This window comes from Pelodiscus sinensis, chromosome 28, assembly GCF_052426305.1.
Source record: "Pelodiscus sinensis isolate ZL-2025 chromosome 28, ASM5242630v1, whole genome shotgun sequence".
Lineage (NCBI taxonomy): Eukaryota > Metazoa > Chordata > Testudines > Trionychidae > Pelodiscus > Pelodiscus sinensis.
In genome coordinates, this window is record NC_143079.1 from 15,644,879 (window position 1) to 15,667,998 (window position 23,120).

Genomic DNA, 23,120 nt, shown 5'->3' on the forward strand with positions numbered 1-23,120 from the left:
TGATTAGCAGAGCGCTCACAGCTAGGTTGTGTGTGTCTGTTGGTGGTGCACATCCACACATGCCCTGGTGCATGCAACACTTATTATTCCGCACCTGGGTGGAAAAGAGGAGGGGAACCTTGCTGCCCGGCCAGGTGGGAAGGGCGGCAGGCTCAGGGGTCACTGGGCACTGTCTTAGTGGGCCCCGCGCCTGGCCAGGAATGTCCCCGGCACATTTGGGGGCCTCGCCTGCCCATGTCCTGCTGCCTCCCGGCTCCCTCGCCGGGACAGCCCCGCCCCTCCTCCCCCCCCAACCTCCACCCCCGCCCCGCCCCGCGGCCGGGCCAGCTGGGCGCCGCCTTCCCGGACACCTGACGGGGCGGGCGCGGCGCTGCCAGTCCTGCCCCGAGCGACGATGCGGGCCCGGCTGCTGCCTGCCCCTCTGCTCCTGCTGCTCGCTCCCCTCTGGCGGGGGGCGCCGGCCGCCAGCGAGCTGCGCTACCCGCCCGGCAAGATAGGTACGGGGGGCGGAGAGAGACCGGGGGCCCGGCTGTAGGGGGCTGGGCCTATCGGGGGGAGGGGATCTGCGGAGGGTGTGGGGCTCAGCTGCAGGGGAGGGGGTCTGCGGGGGGCGGAGGGTGTGGGGCTCAGCTGCAGGGGAGGGGATCTGCGGAGGGTGTGGGGCTCAGCTGCAGGGGAGGGGGTCTGCGGGGGGGCGGAGGGTGTGGGGCTCAGCTGCAGGGGAGGGGATCTGCGGAGGGTGTGGGGCTCAGCTGCAGGGGAGGGGGTCTGCGGGGGGCGGAGGGTGTGGGGCTCAGCTGCAGGGGAGGGGGTTTGCGGGGGGCGGAGGGTGTGGGGCTCAGCTGCAGGAGAGGGGGTCTGCGGGGGGGCGGAGGGTGTGGGGCTCAGCTGCAGGGGAGGGGGTTTGCGGGGGGCGGAGGGTGTGGGGCTCAGCTGCAGGAGAGGGGGTCTGCGGGGGGGCGGAGGGTGTGGGGCTCAGCTGCAGGGGAGGGGGTCTGCGGGGGGCGGAGGGTGTGGGGCTCAGCTGCAGGAGAGGGGATCTGCGGGGGGTGGAGGGTGTGGGGCTCAGCTGCAGGAGAGGGGATCTGCGGGGGGCGGAAGGTGTGGGGCTCAGCTGCGGGGGAGGGGATCTGTGGGAGGAGGGGCGTCGGTGGCATAGGGTGTGGGGCCCAGCTACAGGGGAGGGAATCTGCGGGGGGGGGAGGGCAGAAGGTGTGGGGCGCAGCTGCAGGGAAGAGAGGGGATGTGGGGGGGAGGTTCAGGGAGGCTGGGACTCAGTTGCTGAGAAGAGGGGCAGGGGGATCGCTGACACAGGCATTCAGGGGGGCTGGGGTTCAGCTGCTGGGCAGGGGACTCCCTGGCCTTGGCCATGGGTGTTGCAGCACAATTGCTGGTGAAGAGTGCAAGCGGCGTCTAGGGCACAGCTGCTTGTGAGATGAGGAGTTGGGGAACAAGCTGCCAGGGAGGGGCACGTGGGTGACAGGAGACATTGGGGGTAAGAGGGAGGGGGGTGGATCTGGAGCATCTGGCTCCGGGATGGGAGATTGGGAACCAGTGCAGTAACTGGAATGAGGAGAGCAGTGGTGCAGCCACTCCTTACTGCCTGTATGTGGGGTCTGTCTGTCTGTAGTCCATGGGTCACTCAGAACCATTCCCTCCCTGAGCACACACTGCTCTAAGGAGAAGATAATGGCCCTTCATTTTGTCTCTCCCTCCTGCTCTAGTCCCCATTGTGGTCTGCAATCTGCACATGGAAATGGATTGTGGCAGATGCTTCGTAAACTTGTTCCTAACTTGATTCCCCATCCCAGGGTAGATCTGTTGATTTAAATCACTAGTCAGGAAGACTTGATTTCATAATGGGTTTCTATGTAAAAGTGCATTCTTGTTGGTTGTTATAACCTTAACACAGGGGTTCTCAAACTTTGTGATACTGCGACATCCCTCTAAGTTGCTCGTGATCCCCCGGGGTTGGGACCCACAGTTTGAGAAAAGCAGCCTTAACACATATTCTTCCCAACTCAGAGATAGCTAGATGTAGGGTTTTTTTAGAAGATACACCTTATACATTTTTAAACAGTGATTTATTTTGACAATTTTCCAGATTAGTTTTACAGCTATATCAAAAAATGAACCAATGGTTATCCATTAACAAAGGTAATTGAAGCAAATATTTATGAAGTCGTTGGGAAGTGAACTATTTCCAGTTCAACAGGTTAATCATTAATACTTGGAGGATTTTCTTCCCATGCTAAATTAGGAGGAGAACACCACCAGACAGACAGTTACATTTTTTTTAATTTTTTAATTTAACTAAAACAACAATGTTACATATTTTAGGTTATTTTTCTTCACAGCAGACATTTTAACTAGTGATGTTAAAGATTAGTCAACTATCCAATTTCCCTGCCCCCTCCCTTGCTGCCTCTATGAGAGAGAGGCAGCAAAGGGGGCTCGGGGGTGAAGGGGTACTTCAAAGAGACACACCAGGATGATACTCACAGCGCATGCCCAGGGCCGCAACTTAACTGTGGTTGCATATACATGCAAATAGCTTCTTTCACACTAATGGGAGAGCGTGAGTTCAAAGATTAAGGCAAGATTACACAAACACAGGCCCCATGGAAGTCAGTTCTGCTGATATTAATACAATGCAATATTTACTCAATTTCCACCCATCTGACAGCACTTTTAATGAGCAATGACAGTCCAGGAATTTAACTACTAAAACATAAATCAACAGAAGACCGTTATATTGACTAACTTTTTGTTTGGCTCCCACCCATGGGCTGCGTGTTGAGTAGCCCTGCCACAGAGCTTTGAATTTCCATGTTTAGCATAGGTACCCTGCTGTAACAAAAACTGAATTGAAACCCATGTGATACTGACTGGATGTCTAGTTTCAGAGACAAGGTTACTGGGCTTTAAAATATTTCCTGGATTCACAGTTTATTATTTTCTTTGCCCTTTGGCTTCTAAGTACCCCATGATTCTACCTCCCCCTGCCCCCCCCCCCCCCCCCACCACCACCACACACATTATGAAGAAACAAGTCTTGTGTCTCTGGTGCCTTGCACTTTGTGCGCTCCTTTGCCCCAGTGCCAGGTGACGGAACATACTATCCTTCTGGCGTGGTAGTGTTTTATACCCACGTTGCATGGGTTTATGCTGGTGCAGGTGATTACTGCTGAAGGAGCAAGACAGCACAGGCCAAGAGGTAATTGTGCACGTCCAACATGAAATTATGGAGCCTTACTGACTCATTTGAATATTGGTGGGATTGCCTGTGGCAGCCACTGAGGCTGTGTGTGCACTTAAAACATAACAGTGGCACCGTTGCAGCACTGCTGTAGACCAGCGGTGAGTAACCATGGCCAAAGGCTATGTCGCCCATTGCAGTTCTGTGCATGGCCTGTAAGACGTTTTGTTTACATGAGGCTGCCAGATTCCAACTGGTTTCCATCTACGTCGTCTTTTTTATCCCTACCGGTACAGTATTGCTAAAGGGACATGCATGCAAAGCCAGGGCATGCGAAATAAGGTTCTTACTGATTGTGCATTGAGTGAGAGCTGTGCATGTCCTCTGCATCCAGTCAGAGGGTAGCTCCGGTCCAGTTGGTGCATCCCACAGATCCTCGGTACATAAGTACAGTTAGCAAAACTTCCCTATCCTGGGAGACTGTCTGAGTTATGACAACCATACAGCCCACGGAGATGGAGGAGGGCCACTCATCAGCCCACTCACTAGCCTAAGTTGTCCATTGTTGTTGCAGACATTACAGTGCCAGGAGAGTTCTCTTACCACTGTCAGGGGCGGCCCGTGATGACATCACGGCCATTGATGGCCATGCAGGCAGGGGCGCTGATTGTGCCACCCCGCCTAGGGCACCAGCTGCTGCAACCAGCCTTGGGCCGCTCCTGACCACTGTAGTTAATCCACATCCCCAAGAGGCACTAGCTGCTACCTGGCATTGTCTATTCTGGGATTTAGGTTTAATTACATCTCTCAGGAGAAGAATTTTGCACACCTCTGAGTAATGTAGCTAAGTTGATCTAACTTGCTCGTGTACACCAGGCCTTAGAGAGGGACCTGAGGATAGTTAAGTGTGCATTATGCTAATGCCTCCTATAACATACCAAAGTGTGGCTTCCTGACTAGTCTGAGACCTTGTCTATACTTAAAATGCAACTACACTGCAGGACCTGCTCCACTGAAGGGCTTCCGTGTAGACACTGCTCATGATGATGGGAGGGGATTGCCTGGGTTTGCCTGCCAGCATAGGTAATCCACCTCTCTGAGAGGCAGGAGAATGACACAGCGCTGGATGAGATTGTTACAACCATCTCTTGGGAGGATTTTTTCACACCCCTGAGAGATGACATTACACTGATCTAAAAGCCTAGACCAGGCCTGAGCGGGGTCCACACTGGAAAGTGATCCTTCAGTCAGGGGTGTGAAAAAACACATTCCTCACCAGTGCAGTTCTGCTGACATAACTCTGGTCTAGAGGAAGCTTTGTTAGCAGAGGGGGATTTCTATCAACACAGCTAACTTCATTTGAGGGGTCTTATGCTTATCAATACTTATTTAGTGTAGCCTCCATCGCTCTATGGGACTGTGTTTTTAGATGCTCTGTGTTTTAGGGATACCTTGAAAAACAGAGAGTGTAAGGTCCAGGAAGTTAACAGCCTAAATATCTTTGAGGATTTGGGCCTAATGACTTGCCCAAGTCCATCAAGTGCTTGCAAGTCCCGCGTCTTGTAACCGCAAATGATGATGATGAATTACTAACTGATGCTGCAGCTCCTGCCCTGCAGCAGGAGTTTCCAGTGTTCCTGGAACACCGAACCAGCTACATGACGCAGCCCTGTGCTCTCATGTACAGGATACATGTTGCCACATGGATGTGAGTAATTTGTAACCTTTGGCTTGTCTACACTTGAAATGCTACAGCAGCCCCGCTGCAGGGCTTTCTTGTAGATGCTACTTGTACTAGTGGGCCGGGAGCTCTCATTGATGCAGGTAAACCACCTCTGTGAGAGACGGTAAGTAAGTTGACAGAAGAGTTCTCTCAGTCTAGTGACGTCTACAGAGAGGGTTGGTTGGCTTAACTGCACCAGTAAAGGGTGTGGATTTTTCACATGTGTGAATGACATAGTTGAGTTGATGAATTCTCTCGTGTAGACCAGACCTGTGGAAAGGTTTCCTGCTTCTCCCATGTTCATTTTCAGCTGAAGGGTTGGTTTTAAAAAAATGGAGGGTGGGCTTTTTAAAACCACAGAAGAGGTTTAAGAGCACAAGCCACTTAGGCACGCTTGAAAATTCTACCCTCAAAATGAAAACTCAGTCCAAACCATGGAGAGAGCCCTGAAGGAAGAGAGCCACAGCTGACACTAGCATGAGGGCTTCCTGAATTCAGAAACTTGCAACATATCTGTGGAGATTAACGGAAGTGGGGAGAATGACTTCCTTTTAAACTCTCTTTTCAGCTGTTATTGGAGCTGGCATTGGGGGCACATCAGCAGCCTATTTTCTCCGCCAGAAGTTTGGGAAAGACGTAAGGATTGACGTGTTTGAGAAAGGAACAGTTGGGGGCCGTTTGGCTACTGTAAACGTGGAAGGAAAAGACTATGAAGCAGGAGGAAGCGTGATCCATCCTCTTAACCTACATATGAAGCATTTTGTCAAGGAGCTAGGTATGTGACTTTTTCCTAAGGAGCAGAAGTTATGGGGCTCATTTCTCCCCTCACCCCAATGCAAATATGGAGTAACATCAGCCTGAGTCAGGCTATTGTGACACACCCGAGTGCAATCCCGACCAATGCGGGGCTGTGTCCAGGCCCATCAACGGGGGAGGAGGGCAGGCAAATGGGGAAATTGCCCTAGGGCCCAGCAGTTCTAAAGGGCCCAGAGCTCTCAGCCACCACTGGGGCAGCAACAGCGTCCGGAACCCCCGGCCCTTTGGAATTGCCACTGGAGCCCTGTGTCACACGCTTCAGAGCCCTGCTCCGAGGGCCAGCTGGAGGGGGGCACTTTGAGGGTCTGGCTGCCTCAGCCCCGCCCCTTCCACCGAGGCCCTGCTCTTTCTGGGAGTGGGGAGCCTCCCTCCCCCCCCCCCCCCCCCACAGACTGCCCACATTCTCTCATGAGTCGCCTGGCAATGCCTTGCTGCTGTAGCCTCCCACCTGGCCTGCTCGCCAGCAGCCTTCCAACCTGCGGGTCACTCCTGACAACCACGCCCTGGCTCTCCCCAGTCTTGTTTTTACTGCAGGGTGATCCCAATATGCTCCCAATCCTGGATTTTCCCTCAGAAATGTATGGTTTGTACTGCCCCACCCTCTTCTGGACACGCAAAATATACCAAGTCCATTACTCTTTTTAAAGGAATAATATACACGAGCCTGTTCTGTTAGCATTACACAGCAGGGTTACAGCATTTAAACTTTCAAAAAAGAGGACACTCCTGAGAGGGAGTGTATCTGTGTCAGTATCTACCAACTCACCGGCTGTGTCTAGACTACATGGCTCCATCGACGGAGCCACGTAGATGAGGGTTGTAGGCAAAGGGAAATGAAGCCGCGATTTAAATAATCGCCGCTTCATTTAAATTTACATGGCTGCCGCGCTGAGCCGACAAACAGCTGTTCAGCTGTTTGTCGGCTCAGCGCACTAGTCTGAACGCTCCCCTGCCAACATCAAAGCCCTTTGTCGGCAGCTCCGTTATTCCTCGTGGGATGAGGTTTACCAGGGCTGCCGACAAAGGGCTTTGATGTTGCCAGGGGAGCGTCCAGACTAGTGCGCTGAGCCGACAAACAGCTGATCAGCCATGCAAATTTAAATGAAGCGGCGATTATTTAATCGCCGCTTCATTTCCCTTTGCCCAATAAACAAATCATGTGGTACATATTCATGTGGTACATATTAGGGCCAGGGCCCTGTGAGAGGCAGAGTGCTCCACCACTCGCTCAGCGGGGAATCCAGCTGCAACACACTGAGCTCAGTCTAGTGGGAGATACCTCTCCCGCACCCTCCCCGGGTCACTTCCTAGCAGAGTCAGTGTGGAGACGCTCCACATGATCTCAGGGACCTCCAGTTCCATCACATCAGCCTCTTCCTGGGGCTCCTCCAGCACTGGCAGCTCTAGGCAGTCTCCTGGCTCTCTGGCTGGAGTGTTTCCGGAGCGCCTGCAGGAGATCCTTCTCCTCCGGCATCCAGCCCAGACTGAGCTGAGCTGCCCTCTCTTATACTGCTCCGGCATTTGGAGCATGCCCAGTCTGGGTGGAGGGGCGGGACTTCCTCTGCCCACAGAGTTTTAACCCCTCCTATCTCAGTGCAGGTTATGCACACCCCGTCCCAGGCTGTTTGACTAGTTTGGTGCTACATGTATTTTTAAAATCATACCGGGCAATGTGTAACTTCATGCATGATCATAGTTTTCAAGTATCTAAAAGAGTGTTACAAGGAGGAGGGAGAAAAATTGTTCTCCTTGACTTTAGGGATGTGTTAAAAGACAGGAAACAAAGGGTAGGAATAAATGGTAAATTTTCAGAATGGAGAGGGGTAACTAGTGGTGTCCCCCAAGGGTCAGTCCTGGGACCAACCCTTTCAACTTATTCATAAATGATCTGGAGAAAGGGATAAGCAGTGAGGTGGTAAAGTTTGCAGATGATACAAAACTGTTTAGGATAGTCAAGACAGAAGCAGACTGTGAGGGACTCCAAGAAGATCTCACCAAACTGAGTGATTGGGCAACAAAATGGCAAATGAAATGTAATGTGGATAAGTGTAAAGTAATGCACATCGGGAAAAATAACCCCAACTATACGTACAGTATGATGGGGGCTAATTTGGCTACGACAAATCAGGAAAGAGATCTTTAGAGTTATTGTGGACAGTTCTCTGAAAACTTCCACACACTGTGCAGCAGCGGTCAAAAAGGCAAATAGGATGCTAGGAATTATTAAGAAAGGGATAGAAAATAAGACCCAGAATATCTTACTGCCCCTGTATAAAACTATGGTACGCCCACATCTTGAATACTGTGTACAAGGACTAGTGGAGAGAAAAGGCCCCACTGATTGGGACCCCCGCCCTGAGGCCCTCCTCACCCCCAGCCCTCACTGTCTCCACCCCCCCACACCCGTAGCTTACTGCCCTGCCCCCCTCCACATCCCCAAGTCCCTTCCCTGACTCTTGCACCCCCCCCCCCCCACCACCACCACCAGCCCCCTATCCTGAAGGACCTGGGCTATGCCAGGTAAGTCTTCTAGTCCTGGTATAAGAGGAAGCCATTTTGAACTCCTGCACTCTTGGGGTACATCCGCACTAGAGAGGAAGATTGAGGCTGCCTCTGTCGATCTTCCAGGGTTTGAATTAGTGGGGCTAGTAAAGATAGCGAATTCAAAGTGAGAGGGGCGCTCCGGTCAATGCCGGTAGTCCTGCTTCCACGAGGAGTTAGGGAAGTCAACAGCACCAAAAGCCGAGGTAAGCTGCTTCCGACTTCAGCTACGCAATAAACGTCGCTGAAGTTGCATATTTTAATTCGACTTTGTCCCATAGTGTAGTCTACCCGTGAGGTGCTACTCAATTTGTTCAGAGCCAGCTTTGTTTCTAAGATTTTTAAAGGGAAATAATAAAAACAGAGACCGTTTGAACTAATAAATGAGAATGATTGCACTTGTCATTGTTTGCACTGATGTACCTTTCATGAACCCTGAAGCAGTACCATGGAATAGCTAGACCCGTTCCTTTTTAAATAATGCCAGCAGGCCCTGTTAGCTTACGGCAGATATTTCTTCCCTTTGCAGGACTCTCTGTTCCTGACAACCAAGATAGCCTTATGGGCATTTACAATGGAGATGAGTTTGTATTTGAGGAGAGTAGCTGGTACATTATCAATGTCCTGAAACTTCTCTGGAATTATGGATTCAACTCTCTGCGAATGAACATGTGGGTGGAAGATATCCTGGACAAGTTTATGAGGTAATCATGTAACGCCTGAACTACATTAATTCTCCCACTAGAGTGGTTCCCAAACTTTTTGGCATCCCCCCCTTTTTGATTTTTGAGAAACCCTCACGCCCCGCCCCCCCAAAATAGCAGCAACACTTGGGGTGGGATTGACGGGGGTGTGTGTGGCTGGGTTGCCTCATGCCCCCCCCTTAGAATTTCTTCACGCTCCCCCCCCCTATGGGACACACACACCCCTTTTTGGGAACCCATGCACTAGAGAGATTAAAAACTGGTAGATAGGTAGATACTATCTATGGTGGTGACTGCTATGGAAAAAATTATGAATAAGAAGGTGGTAGCTGAGTTTTTTTTTTTCTTGCCCTTCTTTCTTTCCTGTAATCTTCCTGGGTCTTTTTCCCTACAAATGTATGTCGTAATATACCTGAGGATTCGTTCCAAATGGAGTGATTCCTATAAGTAGTTATTGTTGCCTGCCCTTTTACTGTTTTAATTAAGAGGACTGGTGTTTAAACAGTGTCACTTTGTAGCAATAAGGACAAACACAGCAACCAACCCATATACATGGAACAATATGAAGAGAGATTAAAAAGACGTGGACTTTTCACCTTAGAAAAGAGGAGACTAAAGGGGGATATGATAGAGGTCTGTAAAATCATGACTGGTGGGGAAAAAGTGAATAAGGAAAAGTTATTTACTTATTCCCACAATATAAGAACTAGGGGTCACCAAATGAAATTAATAGGCAGCTGGTTTAAAGCAAACAAAAGGAAGTTTTTCTTCACTCAGCACACAGTCAACCTGTGGAACTCCTTGCCAGAGGATATGGTGAAAGCTAGGACATTACCAGGGTTCAAAAAAGAGCTAGATAGATTCATGGAGGTTAGGTCCATCTTTGGCTATTAGCCAGGATGGCTTGGAATGGTGTCCCTGGCCTCTGTTTCTCTGGAAGTGGATGACAGGAGAGGAATCACGTGAGGAATACCTGGAGCATCTGGTATTGGCCACTGTCGGCAGACAGGAGACAGGCCTAGATGGACCTTTGGTCTGACCTAGTACGGCCGTTCTTATCTTGTTGTTCTTCTGTTAATAATGGAGATCCAAGAACACAATATCATTGTGTGCAAAAGGAATCCTTGGTACAATTTGTCCTCATCTTCTATTTAGAGATGTAAACGAGTAGTCAAGTATAAGCCTAGGCTTATTGGTTAATCTTCTCGACTACTCGCATCCCCCCCCACACACACTGCGTCTGTATCAGCAGCAAGGGGGGGCGAGCAGGAGCTGGTGATGTGGGGAGCTGGCTTAAAAGCCAGTTTCCTCCCATCATCAGCTCTGTGGTGCCCCCCCCCCCCACTCCCTCCTGGGGCAGGGCAGGGCAGGGGAAGCAGCTCCACATCCTGAAGAGCAGCCCCCATCTGCGAGGGGTCCCAGCCTGCTGCCGAACCAGCCTCTGTCTGCAGGGAGCTTGGACCCTCACAGACAAGGCTGCTGCTGCTGCTGCTGTATCAGAGGCAGCAGCATGGGATGGCAGGCAGCCAGTCTGCACGGGCAGCTGTTTCAACTGGCTCCCCCCACGGTCCAGCTCCCACCTGATACAGAGGCAGCAGTGTGGAATAGGAGGGGCTCCCCGGGAGTGAGGCTGGAGCGCACTGGCTGCCAGCTCTGCCCCCGGGGACTATAGAGTAGTGGAGTAACAGCCAGGAATGAATGTGCTTACTCAGCTGTCCCGCTAACCGATATCTAACATCCCTAGTTCTGTGTCCATCACGCTGGCATTTGGGTGCATCAGCCACAGAAATAGGCATTAATTTATAGCTGCCCGCCATGAGCAGAAGGAGCCACCCACTAGGCGAGTGTGACGGCGCGTTGGGGTTTTCCCGTCTCCTGCACCCCTGTAGTGGCACGAACAGACTCCACCAGCCAGTAGAATAGAGGGAGTGTATTGCTTCTCCAGGATACAGCACAGCACAGATGTCATCTGGTTACAGGAACTGGGGCTAAGAGGCCTCAGCCCCCCTTGAGATGGGGGGTGGCTGCACCCTTCAATCCCATCCCCTCTCCCCAGCTCCTTCTCCACTGCTTCCCAGACAGAAAAGTAACTAACTCTCCTCCAGCCCTACCCCCCCAGCCAGGGGCGGCATTCCACCTTCCTTTGTTTCTCTCCATGGGGGTAACTGGTCAGACAGGTTGAGAGACCCTCTTTGCATAGTGACTCATCCCCTGTCCTTCTGGGCCGCGGTACCGACAACAGCCAGTGGGGGTTACCCCAGAGCCAGCAGCATAGAAACCAGCCAGGTACCCCCACTACGTCACAGCGAGAACTCCAAAAAGTTATGAAAAGCCCCAGCAGAGGTTGGTGTTAGACGTGTCAGGTGATGGTTTGGCTGGCAAATGAGCCTTGGCCTTTTCCAATGGTCCCGTGTGCTGACTTGGCGGAGTGCCGGAGCGCTTGACCTCTGGCTCTACCCTCAGCCCCGCCCCCACACCACCCCTTTTCCCAATGCCGCATTTCCTGCAGCTCCTGGGTGCCCAGCCCTCACTCCTCCACCCACACTGCACACTGCCAAACAGCTATTTGTGCCAGCCAGGGGGCACAGGGAGGGAGGGGAAGTCGCTGATCAGCAGGACCTGCGGGAGGCTCTAGGCGGGAGGAAGGAGGAAGCTGATGGGGAACTGCCAGTGCCTACCTTTTTCCCCCCTGGGTACTCCCGTCCTGGAGGACCTACGGAATTGGTGCCCGTGGTCCCATTGCTGGAAGCACTCCATTGAGAATCCCTTGTCTCCTGTTCCAAGCACTCACTCCCAAGGACTAACGGGCAAGACCACCACAGCTGATCTCAGGAGGGAGCAGAGACAATATCTAAAGTGGTCTGGCCCCTCTTTATATTGGCTTTTGCAGAGAAAAATGAAAAACTTGACGTGCTTAGAAATTTTGTTCCTGGCGGAAATGTTTTTCATTTACAGTAAATCAGTGACCACAAGTCAGTTGTTCTGTGCGCATTTGTATAGTCAAGATTGGTCTTTCATGAAGTGATGTATCTTTCTCCTTTTGGATAAAGAATCTACCGCTATCAGGCTCATGACTACTCCTTCAGCAGCATAGAGGGCTTGCTTCATGCACTCGGGGGCAATGACTTCATCCAAATGTTGAATCGGACCCTTGATGAGATTATGCAGAAGGCTGGCTTCTCCCAGAAGTTTATCTATGAGGTGGTTACTCCAATCATGAGAGTCAATTATGGGCAAGGTGTCAACATTAGTAGTTTTGCAGGTGAGCATTTAATTGTTTTCCCAAGTTGCTGTATTTCTGTTTCTGCCGCCAGATGAAACTGGCATTAAAAAGCTGGGTGTTGTGACCTCGCTGTGTTATAGTGGAAACTCGAGTTTCATTCTTCTGGTGCTTGCTCCATGGAGACATAAGGATTTGGTGCAAAAAGAGGTTTTTGCCCAAAAAGGAGATGTCCACACTGCTTGTTTTTGCGCAAAAACGGATTGGAAGAGATTATGCAAATGAAGCAGGAGAAAATGCTAACCTGCGCTTCATTTGCATTGCCTCTTCCAGCAGAACTCGTAGTGTAGATGTAGCCTTTGGTATTCTGCTAGGAAAGCAAAGTGTTCAGTAGCTACTTGCAGTTAATTTTAGCAAGATTTGTGTGTCAGTTTCTACAGGCCTATAGTTTTCTAATTCCACTGAAGCATACCAGCCCTGGGTGAAGACCAATCCCATCTAATTCAGCGAATGGGATGTGAGAACATTTTATTTGGAATTTCTTTCTCTTCCCTGGCAGGTGCAGTGTCTTTGGCGGGTACAGATTCTGGACTTTGGTCAGTAAAAGGTGGCAACAAACTTGTCTGCACTGGCCTTCTTTATGCTTCCAAAGCACAACTTATCTCTGGTACAGTTATCGCTGTAGAGGAGAAAACGCGGCCCAAACGCACAGGTGAGGAGCGCTTAGAGCAAAACCTTTAAAACTGGAGATCAACATATGGTGAAACATTTGGATGCTGATCTCACGAGCCAAAAGTTTGGGAACATTTGGTTTTCAGATTATTAATATATAGGACCCATCTGATTTTGGGGCCCCTTTTAAGGGGTCAGTTGTGCACACAGAAAGTACTAGTCTGAAAAATGTATTCTAAATTCTTTCAGTAAAGGTCCCAGAGTGCAACATATGAAGCAAAAGTTCTTGTTTCAATAAGAGAAAATCCCTCCCTGCTCTTTCCATCTTCCAAAAATATTCTAGTTTACAAAAGCATTAGTAAAAAAATTCCACTCATGCCTTATTACCAGGAAGATTCTACATTTACTAACATTTACTTTTTGCAGGAGGTACAGTTAAGCTGTATGAAGTGAGCTACAACTCTACATCAGGGTCAGCGTCAGACCTGTATGATATAGTTCTTGTTGCCACACCACTGAATCGTAAAATGGCCAACATCACTTTCCGGAACTTTAACCCTCCCATTCCAGAGTTCTCAAACAGCTACCATCAGACGGTGGCAACTTTTGTGCATGGGCGCCTAAATGCATCCTTCTTCGGCTACAAGGAGTCATCCTACTTTAGCTTGGCTGATATTTTCACAACAGAAAATCCCAAACTATTTATCAACAGCTTAGGAATTGTGTCCCCCGTCCAAAATAAACCAGAGGAAGTGAAGCAACCCATGGGAGAGGCTGTTTGGAAAGTGTTTTCAAAAGAACCTGTCACCAAGGAGCAGCTGAATTTGCTTTTCTCAGCCTATGATTCTGTGAAGGAGAAGAAGTGGCTGGCTTACCCACATTACAGCATCCCCAAGAACTGCCCACCTGTAATCCTCCATGATAGGATATACTACCTTAATGGCATGGAATGGGCAGCAAGTGCCATGGAGATGAGCGCGATAGCAGCCAAAAATGCAGCTCTTCTTTCATACCATCGCTGGTACAGAAATGCAGACATGATTGACCAGGAGGATTTAAATGAGAAACTCAAAACAGAACTGTGAGTTTTACCCAGGGAGGAGCTGCAGAGCCCTGGACTGGTGAGAGTCTAGATGGTCAAGTGATGTGCAGAAGAAATGTACGATGGTATCGATCAAATACTACATCTTTCTTGCCCACTTCACAGTTAAAATGAATATATGGAAATATTTTTTCCTCAACCTGTTTCAGTAATCACAAGTATTACCAGGCCTCCTAACTGGAGCCAGGGGGGTGGGGGCAAAAGACAGCAATTCCCTGGGGCTGAGATTCAAAGGGGCCCAGAGCTGTGGCAGCAGATAGAGCCCCAGGCCTCTTTGAATTGCCATAGCTCTGAGAATTGGCCGAGAGAGGGTACCACAGTCTGGGAGGTGGAGCCAGCCTTCCTCCTCCCCCCTTTGCCCCGGGGTACCTATTGCACTAGCAAAGATGGAAACATTCCAGTGATGTTTAGGATTTTTACATTGCTCCTACCCCCTGTGTATTCTGATCCCAGTTTAGGAAAGCACTGAAGCACGTGCTCATGCCCATTCCTAGTCAGGATAAGTACTTAAGCATGTATTTAAAGTTCAGTATGTACTTAAGTGCAGTCCTAAATTTCTGAATCAGGACCTCTTTATAGATCATCACTTAAGCCCTGCTCTTGCAGACATGTAAGCGTGTGGGTAAATTGATGCAGGAGGAAGAACTGTGTGTCTCCAGTAGTTCATATCAGGGTTTTACACAGCAGTGAGGGAGGGAGAAAACAATTACATGTTGGAAAAGGGCAGGAGGATGTGGAGCCAGGTGTAATGCATTAATTTTATTTTAAAAATGGACAAAATCAAATTGTGAAAGCAGCCTATAGGAAGCTGACTGGTCACATTGGCTCACCTCATTTCCAGTTGCTAACCCCTGTTAATCCAGTACAAATTCCATGGTTTCTGAATATCAGATTTCCATTTTAAACAATTGCTTGTCTTATGTGAGCAGAATGAGGTAATGCCTTTGCACCTGACAGGGTTCGAAAGCTCCTCTATTAGATTAGACTTTGCACCTTTAAGAAAACTAAGTTTAACTGGTTTTAAAGTTGGGGGTAGGGGTATTTAGTTAAAGTGTGGACTAATATGAGTGCATTTTCTGTAATTATACTTATTTTTTTTATCCACCTCCTTTCATTTTTACTTTAGCAGCCAAAGCTGTAGTGTTAGTTTCTGCAGTACAGAACCTGAATATAATTTGGACAACAGCAAATGTGGCCTCTTCCCAGATGAGATTAATATACAGCTCTGAAAAAGGCTCACAGGATCACAAAGAACTGCAATTGCTTTTTTTATTTTGCTTATTCAATGTTTCTGCCACCCAGACATTTTCCATGCAGTGCCAAGCTATCCAGGTATTCCTCTTGCAAAAGCAATTCATCCTTTGAAACTTAACCTTTTTTGACAATTGTAGTAAAGAATACAATAGTGCCTCAATAAGCAATTTATTTTATAGGATGTATTTCAGATAAATGAATACAGGGAGACCAGAAAAAAAAACCCACCCATACTGACCAAGCACCTGAAAGGGAGACTTGAATATTTTTGGGAGTTTACTTCATAAATTTCAAGTGAGGTCTCATTTCTTTTGATTGCACACCTTGTGTAAACTGTTTTGGTTGTAGGACGGGGGGCTAGAGCCATATTTTTACAAGTGAGGCAAATTTAAATGTTTTTAATGCTCGATAGCTTTACAGCTTTCACAGACAAATCTTATTTGTTTTAAATACCAGAACTCCAGATAAGTTATGCAATGGTTGTAGACATACATAGTTTTCAGTGGACAGTTTTTCAAAATCAGGTTGCTTTAACTAATTAGCGAGCTGAAGTCCTTAAGTAGCTTAAAGAGAGATACTCAAAACTCAGCATAAATTGTCTAACCAGAAAGTATTTTGTTTGCAGTTCATGCCTTTTGGTGGTACTTCACTTATTCTCAGGTGATGTCTTGAAAAAACATCAGTAAGGAAAGAGAAGCTCCCAACCTCCTTTAGAGGTGCTTTATCTGAACAGAATTTTTGTTTAAAAATCAGTGGTTTTTAATTCGGGACTGTGCTACTTTGTAAAATCAACCTTCATGGAAATATTTTGTTTGTCCTTATTGGAAAAAAAATCTAATACCAGTTCTTCAGACATTAATTGTTCCTAATAACCTAAAACTGACTAAGGTCCTGAGCTTGTAAACACTTATGAAGGAGAAGCCAATGGGTCTAGTCACAGGACAACCTATGGCCCATGTATTGCTCACTTTTTAAACTCATTTTTACTAAGCTGCAGTGTTACTAGCAGCATAAGGTAAAGACCTTTGCCTAATGTGATTTGAGCAACCTTCCAACTAAATGTTCTATGTTTAAGGTAATCCTAATATATTGTAATGTCCTCTGAAACAAGCGACCAGAGTCATATTGAGAAGCAAGCTGCATCAGGAGCTTGATCATCTTTTAAGGAGTGGAGGAAGTCTGGGCACCCTTGCTACTCTTCATAGTAGGTCTAGGCCATTATTTTTGCATCCATGGATCATATATCTGTGCCTTCTAATCATCTATGGAGAAAAGTATATAGCCACCGAACCTTTTGCCTTCATACCAGAGAAGAGTCTCAAGTCTCCCTACAAACAGTTTCACTATTTATGTTCATGCTGGTTAGTAGGACTGGCATACTCTTTTTTCAGCGTTTTTAAGCTCATTTCCAATAGCAGTAAACAAAAAGTTATTCAGGTAAAGGCAGCTATTTTTGTGTAATTAAATAGGTGCAACTATTTATAAAGCAAAGGGTGGGCAAATGTTTTAGCCAGACCCTTGCATCTTTAAGGATTTCATTGTTAAAGAAGTTTTGCACCACAGTAATAAAACTGAAATGTGAATCTCATGTCTAGAGGCCAGATTATCTGTTGCTATAACTCTACTATAAACACATTAGTTCAGCATGAGGAGGAAACCACACAGTGTGCAGGAGTTTGTCTCTTGTATACATTTGCCAGTGCAGACAATAGCAAGGCTGAAATCATGATAAATGTTTTTTGAAATGGTGGCATGAGTCTTGTTTGAGAAATTATAATCAGTGTTAAGTTTATTAAAAATATTTAGGAACCCTTTGCTGTGTTGAGTTCACTACAGGAAAATACTGCTGTTTAGACTATCAGAACCATTTGCAATAGTTTGAACACCAGAAACATCACAATACAGTAGTTTTATTACTCTGATCACTGCACAAGTCAAACCATATTTAGTGTTTTTGATCTGGTCAGATACTTGTAGACTAGCCTGCTGCACACCCTAGTTAAGGAAAAAGATTAGTAATTCAGTACCTTTCTCCCTAAAGACATTTAAAAATAGGCTAAAAAGGAATGGGAAAGAGGTAAGTTGAAATTCAGTGCTACTACTGACACTGCAGGAAAAGGTTAATGATTCTGGCCCTTTTCTGCCATGACAACTGAAGACCTATTCCCAGACATTTTTCACTTGAAAGGATGGAGGAGAAGGATAAAACATCTCTGGTCACACTGACCCAAAAGCTTATGTATTAACAGACTGGTTACATAAAGGTAAATGCTCACCTATTGTGTTACTACAGTAATGTAAAACACACATCTCTGTTCCTTCTATTATGCTCCTTAGCTAAGACGTTCTGGAATATGCACAAGATATTTCACCATACAACGGGCACCAATTTTAAGAGGAAGCTAAATTTACTCAAGTTACGTTAACCATTGCAAAATTTATTTAACAAAAATAAGTTTACACAAGGAAGGTACAGTTCCTAGAAAAGGTCTTCATTAGTTAACAAGATAGCTGGAGTTAAAAAAGGTTTATCACAGCATTAGGCAGGAATTCACTGATTAAGCTATACTCGTTCCAAAGCTTCTAACATGATGATGCTGTTTCCTCGTATTACCTAAAAACACAGAATATAAAATAAGAATTCTATAGCAATCAATGAGATTTAGCAGAACTAGAGCTGTGACAAAGATCAGGAATATGTAAGCCCACCAAAAAAAAACCCAACCAAACAGAAAACCAGCTACAGCAGATATATTTCTCTACCTCTTCTGGAAAGATGAACAGCAATTAATTTTGACCCATAAATCACCCAGGTATTATTCAGTGACAGGCATGGTGTGGACTATCTAGTTTCCTAGAATTCGCCTGATTCAGACATTTGCTGGAAAATAAGTGCTCATCAGGACATTAGGATTATTGGCAGCAGGTGGGGAAAGAGTCTAAAATAAAGATTCTCCCTCTAAAAATGTTTCAACCCACATCATCCAATGGGGTGAAAAATCTCTACTTACCACCATCCCTATATTGTTCTGTTGTCCACCTTGTGCCATCTCCACACACTCATCTATCACTAGATTCATGAAAGGGTCAAACCCTCGCAATATCCCTTGGACATGTCGGCCACCGTTTAACTTCACTAGAAATAGATATTTGGTAAATAAAAAAAAATTACACACATGCAGTGGTAGTTCTTAACTATCTTGATCATAAAGTGTTACCTTTGAGATGGGAACTTAAGAACCATTTTTGGAGGTGGAGGGGGCTGGGATGTTTTGAAACGGAATGTAAAATCCCATTTAATTAGTTAAACCAAGCCGGAACACCCATCTACAGCAAGCCTTAGCAAGTGATGCTTACCAGTTCCAGTAAATCAGTAATGGGTGGGGGCTGGAGCAGCTCCCCATCTGCAGGAGGCGGGGGCTGTTCCAGCAGGGTCTGGGAGCCAGCAGTAGCCCCAGCATAAGGCTGGGGGCTGCTCCAGCCCAGATCCCGCTTTTGTCAGTTAGCTGGATAAATGTTAGGTCAACCTAATGTTTAACTAGTTAACTAATTAAGCAGGATTGTACATCCCTATTTGAAATACTATTTCATCATACTGCATGTTAAAGGACCACAGTTTATTATTGGAATTAGGATTCCCCATACCACAGGCTTCATATCATAAAAAAAGGCAGTGTTATAATGGGGAAGTCCAGATGATAGTCAATATTAGAAGAATGTGGGCCGACAATGTCTCATATTATAATCTTCAACATGCAGGAGTTGAAGATTAACAGTTTGTAGTAGTCAGGCAGTTAGTGTGCTGCTGACCACTGATTTCCCTGCTCTGTTACCTCGTGCCCCCTCCAGATCATCTTATTCAGAAATATTTGTATAATAGGTCTGTACAATGCTTAAAGCGGGATCCCAGCCTATTATTGGGGTCCTTAGGCCTTACCACAATACAACCTGAATAATACATTAGTTATGACAAGTATTTGTAGAGATACAGTCATTTGGACAAGACCATATTTCTTATTACTGAAGGAGACTGAAGATCTACACAATACTTTTAGTCATTCTTGTCATAAATGCATATGTAAAATCATATAAATGTCTTTACGTATGCAGCCACTTTCGAGACCGTAAACAAAAGTAACGGCCTAGTTGTCATCACTGGAGATCAGAAACCAATGATATCTGCATGTTTTGGAGCACTGCAATCCCATTTTTGTCATTCGTGTATTACTTTAATCAACAGAGATAAACACAGCAACTCAACAGCCACCTATCATGGCCCCAAACACATTATTCAGCTCCATGATAATTCTTTCCTACTGTACACTCAGATGCACAATTCTATTAAAACTGCATTGGAAAACACCACCAAAAATAACACAGCAGCATTTCAGGTGGACCCAATTTTTTGACTACTCTCCCACCCAGTTTTGTCTTAAAACCTTTCAAGAAATATTAGCCAAAGATCTTGTCTAAAGACAAAACATCCTTCTTGTGGGAAGCAAAAATCTTGCAGCACTTTATACAGAAAATGTGCTCCAAAGACACACATTTCAACTACCATTATTTATAACATGACTTCACAAGTGACAAAACTTTATGTATATCGAGTCATTATTAAAAGGAAGATGACTGCTGCCATGATCGACCTTCTGGAGTTCAATTTAGCAAGTCTAGTTAAGACTTGCTAAATCAAGCAGAGGGTGCCTCTGCCAGCATCCGGTATTCCTCCTTTGCTTTTGTTGGTCTCCCGCTGCTTGGGACGCTGCTAAGCCGACTCCAGCTACATAGTCTACGTAGCAGGAGTTGCATACCTTAAACCGAGCAGTCAGGTCTAGTGTAGACCTGGCTTAAAATCCAACACACTACCAGGTACCAGTTCCTTAACTTATTGTTCTGCACCTTCATCTTTATTTTGGATACCAGCATTCTAAATACGGGTACATGAAGAACCACTACCAGTGCAATACTAGGGATGTGAAGGTGTAACTGTGTAAGCAGTTAACAGATAAGCCTGAGCTTATTGGTTAACATTCACGGTTACATGCAAGCCCCCCACCCTTACTCTTGGGGAGCTGGCTGCCAACCTGCACTGCTGCCTTTCTATTAGCACAGAGGCGGCAGTCAGTTCCACAGGGAGCCAACTGCTGTTGTGGGTGGGTATAACCACTGAATTTTTTCAGGGGTTACACAATTACCCACATTTTATCATTCCTAGGCAGCTCAATATATTTTGCCTTTGAATCTTTTCTATTTTCTAATGACAAAGCTGATCTCAATGGTGCAAAGTGTTGGGGGATACCTGATGGGGTAAATGGCATTGTGGGAGAACCATCTTTGATTCAGTTAACCTCCCAACATCCACAGATATAATGTGAAACAAAAGACAGGACTATACAGCACTTTAAAGACTAACAAGATGGTTTATTAGGTGATGAGCTTTCGTGGGGCCAGACCCACTTCCTCAGATCAAATTGTGGAAGAAAATTGGCATGACCATATATACCAAAGGGATACAATCGAAAAAAGTGAACACATATAAAATTGACAAATCAGATTTTAATATCATTATCTCATAGACACTAACCTCCCTCCCTCACCCGCCCTCTGTTCTAAAATCAGATTTGTCAATTTTATGTGCGTGCACTTTTTTGGATTGTATCCCTTTGGTACATATGGTCATGCCAATTTTCTTGCTGCATAGTCCTGTCTTTTGTTTCAGCAAGCTACATCTCTATTACTAGATATAATGGCTGAGTCTAGACTGGCAAGTTTTTCTGCAAAAGCAGCTGCTTTTGTGGAAAAACTTGCCAGCTGTCTACACTGGCTGCTTGAATTTCCACAAGAACACTGATGATCTCATGTAAGAAATCGGTGCTTTTTGTGGAAATACTATGCTGCTCCCATGCGGGCAAAAGTCCTTTTGCGCAAAAGGGCCAGTGTAGACAGCTCAGATTTGTTATGCGCAAAAAAGCCCTGATTGCGAAAATGGCAATCGGGGCTCTTTTGCGCAAAAGCGCGTCTACATTGGCCACGGATGCTTTTGCGCAAAAAGTGCTTTTGTGGAAAAGCGTCTGTGCCAATCTAGACGCTCTTTTCCACAAATGATTTTAACGGAAAACTTTTCCGTTAAAGGCATTTGCGGAAAATCCTGCCAGTCTAGCCGTTGCCACCGTGTATTGTTTCAATACTAAGAATAGCATGTCTGTTTAGTGGTGTGTCATACCTATCACACACACATTGGCAAACAACCCACGTGTACAGTGCTGCTCCCAGCCCATCCAATGGCAGCGTGACGGCTGCTCACAACCAATCCAGGCGCGCACACAAATAACTCACGTGACAGCTTCTTGTCCATGAATCTGAAAGCACAAGGAGGCAGCGCATTAGGGGGCCGCAAGGGGGCGTGCCAGAGCCCCCCCCCCCCCCCCCACAACGCGGCAGATGGGCCGGTCCCGGGCAGCCGCGTGGTTTGTGCGCAGGCGCCAATGGCCAGGGGAGGCGCCGAGTGCCGGGCTCAGCGGGGGGCGGGGCACCCGGAACTGAGCGGGCGGGGTCGCTACGCCCATGCGCGGGGCGGGGCGCAGCCATGTGCACACCACGGGAGGGGTCTCGCCCACCACGCGCGGGCAGGCCTCACTGGGCAGCGCGGTGCATGCCGGGATACTGGGGGAGTAGGCAATTAAGGTGGGTCCTACTGGAATTACACCCCCCCCCTCGACCAGCCGCCCCCCCCCTCGGCGGGGCGATCTCCGCTCTGCCCCCCGCCCCGCCGCACTCACTTCTTCAGCTCGGGCGGGTGCGCTTTACTCATGGTGCCCTCTCAGTCAGCCCCGCACAACCGCCTCCCGCTCCTCCGCGCGGAACCCAGCCTCTGGCGTCACCGCGTCTCGGATACAGCCACCAATCAGAGCTGACGCCGAAGCCGCGTGCTGGGACCCCGACAGCCAATCGGGCGCCTGCGTATGACATCACTAGACCAGCCAGCCAATCAACATGGTCTCCGGCATCTTCTGCGGATGACCTCACTGACCCAACAGCCAATGCGGGCCGTGCCGCTTCCTCTCTCCCCGTCAGCAGCGCCTCATGGAGGAGGGCACCTAGCTCACCTCCGCCGTACTCCACAGAATAGAGGCCCAATCTCCTTTTTCCGGGGAAGCAGTGGCCGCTCGGGAGCCAGATCGTAGCAGATAATGCCAAAGCCGGTTCCACACAGGGGCCCGTCGGCCGCGGAGTTACCAATGCTGCCTAAATACGGACTCATTGAAATGTGAATGCGCGGCTCCCCTAGACAATACGGCCTCGCTTGTTGCATGTAGCGACCCTCTGGGTTCGCTTTTCAGTTCGCGTTGGCGCTGGAACCTGCCCTGACCACGTTCCAGGGGGCTGGATCCGCTGTTTTGGTTCGGCCTTTTTAACAACGTGTAGACGCAAAATGTAGGTTTGCCACATGTGCGGAGTTTGGATCTGGCTCCGATTTACACAAGAAAGTGGTGACTGACAAATAATCCGATTTCAATCCAGGAGGAACCTGCCATACGTTTGCTGCCACCCCTTTCCCTGTCTTGACTTTTTAGCTGGTAAGCTCTTTGAGGCAGGGACTGTTCCGTTGGGATGCCACTATTCCATTTGTGCAGTCCTTAGCACACCATTTGGCATTGCTTCCCTAGGCACTAAACAGGATTAATAATAAGGTTGGCTCTTTGGTTCCAAAGCAGTGAGTTGGAACTAGAGCTGTTTTAAATGTTAGCAGTGTTTGAGACACATACTAGCTCCAACTATAATACAAAACGAAGAGCTCAAGGTAGGAAAACACAGTAGAATACACAAAATCCACATTTAGCACTTCTCGCAGTGTAGCCATAATGATGAGCCTAGTCGTAAGAAAGAAC

At 47.6% G+C, this 23,120-nt stretch overlaps 2 protein-coding genes across 4 annotated transcripts; one reads left to right on the top strand and one right to left on the bottom strand.

Moving 5' to 3' along the window:
• The first annotated feature begins 332 nt into the window (after positions 1-332).
• On the top strand, positions 333-17,042 carry PCYOX1 (prenylcysteine oxidase 1). The gene is made up of 6 exons (XM_075911006.2): positions 333-497; positions 5,491-5,697; positions 8,809-8,983; positions 12,034-12,245; positions 12,763-12,915; positions 13,302-17,042. Exons 1-6 carry the CDS (start codon positions 395-397, stop codon positions 13,958-13,960), a joined length of 1,509 nt encoding a protein of 502 aa, XP_075767121.2. The 5' UTR covers positions 333-394; the 3' UTR covers positions 13,961-17,042.
• Positions 17,043-17,648: 606 nt separating this feature from the next.
• SNRPG (small nuclear ribonucleoprotein polypeptide G) lies at positions 17,649-22,163 on the bottom strand. 3 transcript variants are annotated; one of them, XM_075911010.2, is made up of 4 exons: positions 22,011-22,163; positions 21,568-21,590; positions 18,243-18,367; positions 17,649-17,845 (listed from the first exon to the last, which is right to left on the bottom strand). In XM_075911010.2, the coding sequence occupies exons 1-4, from the start codon at positions 22,040-22,042 to the stop codon at positions 17,795-17,797; spliced, it is 231 nt and encodes a 76-aa protein (XP_075767125.1). In that variant the 5' UTR covers positions 22,043-22,163; the 3' UTR covers positions 17,649-17,794. The 3 variants fall into 3 exon arrangements, with proteins under 3 accessions (XP_075767125.1, XP_025043540.1, XP_089629961.1); XM_025187755.3 differs by lacking the exons at positions 21,568-21,590; positions 22,011-22,163 and adding an exon at positions 21,455-21,566; XM_089773835.1 differs by lacking the exons at positions 21,568-21,590; positions 22,011-22,163 and adding an exon at positions 21,485-21,524.
• Between the last annotated feature and the right edge of the window lie 957 nt (positions 22,164-23,120).